Source organism: Enoplosus armatus, chromosome 22 (genome assembly GCF_043641665.1).
Source record: "Enoplosus armatus isolate fEnoArm2 chromosome 22, fEnoArm2.hap1, whole genome shotgun sequence".
NCBI classification, from domain to species: domain Eukaryota; kingdom Metazoa; phylum Chordata; class Actinopteri; order Centrarchiformes; family Enoplosidae; genus Enoplosus; species Enoplosus armatus.
The window spans coordinates 16,285,682-16,292,794 of NC_092201.1; the positions used below are offsets into that span (position 1 = coordinate 16,285,682).

Here is a 7,113-nt window from a genome sequence, read left to right on the forward strand (position 1 = left end):
ACAGCTCCGCTTCGGCTCGGCCTCTTTCGCCTATGTACGGTTCAAGTCGGCGTAAGCCGAAAACCTCGCGTCCGGCTAGTGTCCACTGCGGGGCGCCATTGTCACACTCACCTATTGTCAATGTGAATGATTCCATCTGTGTTGCTTCAGCTTGTTTATATAGCATAAATATACCATACTTCTGTTTGAAACCACATAGAATATATGCACTTGTTGTTTTGGGATCTTAGTACGGTGGCCCCGAGGGTCAAAACACAATGACATTTCAGCAGTGTCCCTGCACGCATTTTTGAACTTCCTGTTTGAGAGGATGGAAGAGGAGATTGAAAGGATAAGGGGGTGTTTTAAAAAAAAAATGCCCCTTCTTTCACCTTAGAGAGTCCCTGAACTATTGCTTCCTAAAAGCTCCTAAACCTTGTGGTTCATCTTCGGAGAGAATCCTCGCCCCTTGCGGAGCTCTAATTTCTATTGGTCCACAAGAGTGAAGAAAAATAAAACGCTAACTGCAATGCGATGGCGTATTCAGTAAGAGAGAAAATAACAGCTCGCCCATTAGCCACTGCTCTGTTCCTCTGGTCCTGATTGAGAGAGAGAGAGCCATGGGTGTTTGCCAATACTTTACCACCAGGCACCACTTCTCCTTTCCTGACTTCCACCTTTATGTACATTCATTTTTCTCAAATGTGTTCAAGTCTAGTGGTCAGCTTCACCACCCAAAGATTTTTTTGGGTAATTTTGCTCAGTTCTCGCAATTGAAAGACAAACAGACGCCCTTGTGTCACAGAGTTACAGTACTGGAAAACCTGGTAGTCACGGCCCTCCACCGCAATAATATTCCCGGCAGTTTGGGTGAGGGCTTCTGTGTAGGTCTTTCAACCAATTTGTGGGGAGTGAAATCACATTTAGAGAAAACACAATGGCTCAGTCGAATGAATAAATAAGTAAATAAAGTAAAAACAATAAGAACTGACTGCTTTTGACGACCAGGCCCGTGACAGCAAGGCTCACTCCAGACAGGCAGGATACATCTTGGGTGGGGCTTGGGGGGGGGGGGGGGTGAAACATCAGTGGAGCTGCTCTGTGGCCATCAGGTCACATTTCTCTAAAGATTGATTTACCTGATTAAATAAAGGTGTGGAGTTGAACAGTGGAGAAGAGGACAAGGACAAGTGTCCCCGCTGCTAATTTAAAGGTCCCATATTGTAGAAAGTGAGATGTCCATGTCCTTGTTTGATTATAAAGCAGCTCTAGGTGCTGTATAAATACTGGGAAAGTATCGAAACGCTCAGTCACACAGCCCCGTATTCAGACACTGTGCCTTTAAACGAACCGTCAGGACTTCCTGTAAGGTTGTGATGTCACAACTATACAGTCACCGCACATCTGCTCCAATCACAGCACCACCCACCAAGTACAAGTTATTGGAGCGCTTTGCTCAGGACAACTCTTCAAGTGTTTGGAGGTTGTTTGTCTCAAACGGCTTGTTTCAGACTGGGGGGGCTGAATCATGCAAAAGCTACTCTAGTGGACTCCCAGAATAAAAATGTAGAGCTGAAATGAGCATCATAAGGGACCTTTAATTAAGCCATATTACAATTCATCCTGCGGGGAGCATGAACGTCTCAACCAAATTGCGTGGCAAGCCATCCAATAGTTGTTGAGACAAGTTTCCCATAGACTATTCATTATTGGTGCGATTAAAACTGCATTCATTTTAGCTATACTTGGTTGGGACTTAGTGTATAACACTTCCTACGGTCAAACTCAATGTGTGTGGAAAAACACCCAAAGACGGCGAGGAACCCACATCCATCCAACAGACATGATCCAGTGGCACACACACACACACACACACGCAGTGGCAAAGCCTGAGAACACTTTTCAGTTCGCTCTTGACAGTAGACACAGTTGCGACAGATTCCATGTCACCGGAGAGCATCAATCACAGGAGCTGAACCTGGTTCAGATGAATGTGTGCAAGCAGTTTCTCAGACTCGGCTCAGGAGGCAGCGCATGTCTGTCCTTATACATCACAGCATTGGTGGTTCAATACATGTTGAAGTGGATTAAAGGAGCTGTGTCACTGTGTGTGTGTGTGTGTGTGTGTGTGTGTGTGTGTGTGCACTCCATTAACTATTTTCAGCAGTGTGCCTGACCTGCCCACCCAGAGCCCAGTTCTGCTTGAGGTTTATCACTGTTAAAAGGGAGTTTCTCCTTGCCACTGTTGCAATAGTGCTTGCTCATGGTGGGAATTGTTGGGTCTCTGTAAATAATATTCTAAGGAGTACAGTCTAGGCCTGCCCTGTATGAAAAGTACCCTGAGATAAATTGAATTGAATTCCTTTGGGGGTATTTCTGGTTATACCATAAATTGGAGAAAGAGCGATTTCGCGCCTTTAGTGGATCCATTTACTGACTTCAGAAGACTTCCTGAAAATTTAGAATAGTGAGAGTAGAGTATCTGGGGCTTGAAATGACCAAGACCCCAGATCATCTTTTCGGATTGAACTTGGCAGAATCAGCAGAAAAATTCAGAGCGAATATCGAGTCCTGGCCTTACCCATGATTGGACGGGTAAATGCAATCAAAGTGGTGAGCCTCTCCAGGTTTCTATATCCTTTTCAAAGCCTGCCCATATACTTAAAGGCATCCTTTTTTCTTTTTTTTTTTAAGAAGCTTGATTCTATTGTATTGCCCTTCATATGGGGTTACATATCACGCAGGACATCCAAGGCTCACAAACCCCTTAAGAAGGGTAGCCTATACTACCAACTTCGGACAAAACTATGCTTTGCAACGAGCCTAGTTTATTCCATCAAACCAGTTGATGGAAGCGCGCCCAGTTCGCACTTCTTTTTAAAAGCCCCTTGGGTCTGTCACACCAGAGTGTCCAAACTTCTGTAATTTGTGCGAGACCATCAAACGGCAGCAGAGGGTCTGGTTCCTTCTTGCTTGTTTCACATCCTGCAGGTTTAGCCCAGCAGAGAGCAATGAGCTGAATAAATAGTTCGACTGGGGAAGTGGTTTTGAAAGCAAGTACAGGGATTCCCTGGATTCTTTGAAATAGTTCCCAGGGAGTTCCAGAAAGCCTTGAGGGAGGCAACTGAGTCCAGGAGACCTCGAGTGGATTCCAGGATGTTTTACGGCTGGTTCCAGGTGTGTTCGAGGGGAGTCTTAGAGTGGATTCCAGCATTTGTAGGGGATTTCAACGGCGCTGGAAGGGATTGGAGGGATTAAGGGTATTGTTAGATTTAGCGTTAGAAACCAGTGTCTGCTGGAACTGATGGAGTTTATTGGTAAATTTCTTTTGTCTCCCTTTGACTAAACTCATCTACTCACTAGTCCGCCTTTACAGCCTCGTTGTGTTTATACTCTGTATCTATCTGTCTATCTATATATCTATCTATATTCTCTTACAAGTTGGAAGTTAGCGTTTTACGTCGGGCGATTGCATTTACGCTTCAAAAATCATAAAAGTGGCGCGCATTTGTGAAGATTATCTTGCTGAGCATCATAAACTTTTGTTTTTGCCACAGAGCTTATTTTCTGGATGGAAGAAAATCCCATTGGCTTTTTGTCGAGGGAACCAGAGGCGATGCTAACTTCCGGGTTGGCCTACGAAAAAGCCATACTCCTGCTGTAGCTTAGCTAAGCTAAGTACAAGTTACTCAAAAAAAGTGAAGTAACGTGTTAGCTGCACAGGATTCTTAGGACTGTACACCTTTGACCTGATCCTGGGGAAAGTGCCAGCCGAAGGGCCAACAGGTACACGTCTCTGTGGCCCCCCACATTACCAAATATGCTGTGATGTGGTTGTCCTCCGGTTGTCCTGGGAGTCCTCTAGATATTTACTGTCGCCCACCAATGACCAGTGCGTGCGGAAGTGACCTACTGCAGCCAAACAACTGGACAGTGTGAGCAACACCTGCGCGAAATCTTCTTCTGAATTGATTTGAACGAAAAGTTTTTTTTACGTGAAAGATTTTAATGTTCAAATGTATTACAGAAGCCTGGTCTGAAGACTTGCCTCAGCAAGAAAACACTGTCGGCGGGAAACATAGATAGGACATTTTAAAGACTCACTTTGGAAGGTGTCCCCTTGAATTGTCTCTTTCGATGTACATGTGGGCACGTGAGTATTGCTTTAAGGGACGTGTCCTCATGTTACCTAATCTGCTTGCATCACATTCTCATGACCGAACGATATAATAAGCAGTTTATTGTATACTATCTGCGTTTGTCTTTTAGTCCTAATCCGTCTATAAACACATCCCCTTTCTTAATTCGCAGTCATGTGAAATAAAAGAAAGGGGAAGAGGAAATTACAGGAGGGAAATGAGGAACAGAGCTTTAGTGGCTGATAGATTGTTCTTCAGAACACAGAGGATAAAAGTTGGGGCTCAATGCATACAGGTCAGACCTCAGCCCCCGCCACCCACTGTTGGACACTACTGTTTCTGAAGCTATGTCCGCACAAAGGTAATGTACTTTTTCCTTCTCCCTTACATCTATTTTCCCATTTTGCAAGACTGTCTCCAAACTGTTTTGTCAATATTAAAAATGGTCATCATTGCCACATGATTTATTCAGCTATTTGATTCGTGCCTTCTGACTCATCTGTTTATTTGATCTCGGTGTTTCAGCACAAACGTGGCTTTTCTGATCGGGACCATGGCCATCGCGTTCCTGATGAAACCTGACTGCGCGGCCGTCAATGAAGACGTAAAGGGATTGAAACTGTGCGTCACATCAAGGCAGGGAATGAAAGACCTCTCCCATCGGAACCTGACAAACGTTCCCTCGAATCTTCCCAACGACACGCAGTCTTTGGATATTTCTCACAACTCCATCCAGAGGCTCGACGGAGCTCCGTTTACCAGACTGTCCCAGCTCTGTTACCTGAAGGTAACTCACTGTGGCCTGCGGGAGATTTCTCCCAGTGTGTTCAGTCACATACCAGTACTCAAAGTTCTCAATGTATCCTTCAATGACTTGCCTATCATCCCCGACGTTTCATTGAAACAGCTGAAAATCCTTGATTTGGCCAACAATCTGTACAACAGCTATCGAATTCCAGCGTCATTTCAGAACCTAACGAAGCTGGATGTGCTGTCACTGGGTAGTACAGCTGCTCTGTCAGTCAACTACAACGACTTTGATGCACTGACGAACGTTTCCCTGCATCATCTGTTTTTGGGAGCCGGGATTCACTGGCAAACGTATGATTCTGGCGCTCTTGCAAAACTGAAGTCTCTCAAAAGAATTTCCCTTTTCGCGTCTTTTTGTGGGGATTTCGGTATGTTTGAGAACCTCCTTGTGGATTTGAATGTGACGGGGGCCACGTCAATGAGATTCATCACTTTATTCCCGGACACGTGCAATGTGACCGGCAACCCTTTTAAGAACTTGAGAACAATGCCGTTTATACAGAATCTCACCCTGGAAAACGTTTGGACAAACAGCTCCTTTATGGAGGAGTTTCTGAAGAGCGTGTGGCTCTCCTCCCTTTACGACCTCTCATTTGTCAACATCACTTATAACGAAGACACACCGGACGGGTTTCAGTTTCGCGCCATTAATCACACAATCAATCTTTGCTCAATCACTTTCAACGGCGTGAATCATTATCAATACAGATACCCCACAATCAACATGAACGTTGAGGCCGTCTCAAATCTGACCTATTTAAAGTTCTCCGGGACGGGAATGAACATCTTACCCTGCAAACTCATATCTGCCCTGCCGTCACTGGAGACGCTGGATCTGTCGGATAACCTCTTAACAGATTCCGGCTTCTGGTGGTTTCATTGCTCGTACACCTCTGTCTTCCCCAAACTGAGGCAACTGTCTTTAAGCAAGAACCGCTTCGTCAGTCTTTCCTTCATCTCTGAGAAGACGCATCAGATGAAGACATTAGAGTCTCTGGACCTCAGCTTCAACTCCATTGACCTGGACAGGGACTGCTCTTGGCCCGCTCATCTGACTGAGCTCAGCCTGGGAAATAACAACCTGGGCAACAGCGTCTTTAAATACCTGTCGTCAAACTTTGAGAGGATTGACTTGTCAAAGACGGGAATAACAGCGCTAACGCCAGAGGACCTGTCTCGGTTTCCTAAGCTGACACATCTCCAACTCAGCTCCAACAGCATCCAGGTTATCCCTACGGATCTCACGGCCCCAGCCCTGCTCAGTCTCTACATAGACCAGAACGCTATAACATCTATATCCAGGGAGGTCTTGGAAGGACTTCCCAGGCTTCAGACCCTCAAAGCTGGAAGCAATCCATTCGTCTGCTCGTGTGACTCCCATTGGTTTGTCGCTGTTCTCAACAAGTCTTTGCTCATGGACTGGCCTTTAGATTATACATGCAGCACCCCACCATCGTTTGCAGGCCTGTCACTCTCAGAGTACAAAACCAGTGAGCTGTCATGTGAGACGTGGCTTCAAGCTGCTGTGGCTTTGCCTGTAATAATGGTTATATCTGCTGCCATAGGTCTGGTCTTCTATAAATGTGACGGCGTGTGGTATACAAAGATGTTATGGGTGTGGATCAGGGTGAAGAGGAGAGGCAAGAAACGCGCCAACATGTTGAAGAATGTATCATTTAGTTATCATGCATTCATCTCCTACAGTCATCAGGACTCTGGCTGGGTGGACAGCCAGCTGGTGCCATCACTGGAAACTTCTGGGTTTTCGCTCTGCGTCCACGAGCGCGACTTTGTCCCCGGTGACTGGATCATAGACAACATTATCAACTGTGTGGAGTCCAGCTACAAGACGCTGTTCGTCCTCACCAAACATTTTGTCCAGAGCGAGTGGTGCAACTACGAGCTCTTCTACGCCCAGCACAGAGCCATCAGCGTCCAGCAGGACTCTTTAGTCTTCATATTACTGGAGCCCATTCCAACTGAGTCTCTGCCCAAGAGGTTCTTGAGACTCAAGAGTTTACTGAGGCAGCAGACGTACCTCGAGTGGCCGAAGGATGAACGGAAGCAGCAGGTCTTCTGGGCCAGTCTTAGATCCATGCTGCACGCGGCAGACAAATCTGTGGTTCTACAGGACGTGGCTTTGGCCATTGCAGATATAGTACCTCTGGTTACAGACCAAGCGTAA

At 45.9% G+C, this 7,113-nt stretch overlaps 1 protein-coding gene across 1 annotated transcript; it reads left to right on the top strand.

The window, feature by feature from the left end:
* The first annotated feature begins 4,465 nt into the window (after positions 1-4,465).
* Positions 4,466-7,113, top strand: LOC139305108 (toll-like receptor 1). Its single transcript, XM_070929051.1, has 2 exons — positions 4,466-4,479; positions 4,644-7,113. The coding sequence occupies exons 1-2, from the start codon at positions 4,466-4,468 to the stop codon at positions 7,111-7,113; spliced, it is 2,484 nt and encodes an 827-aa protein (XP_070785152.1).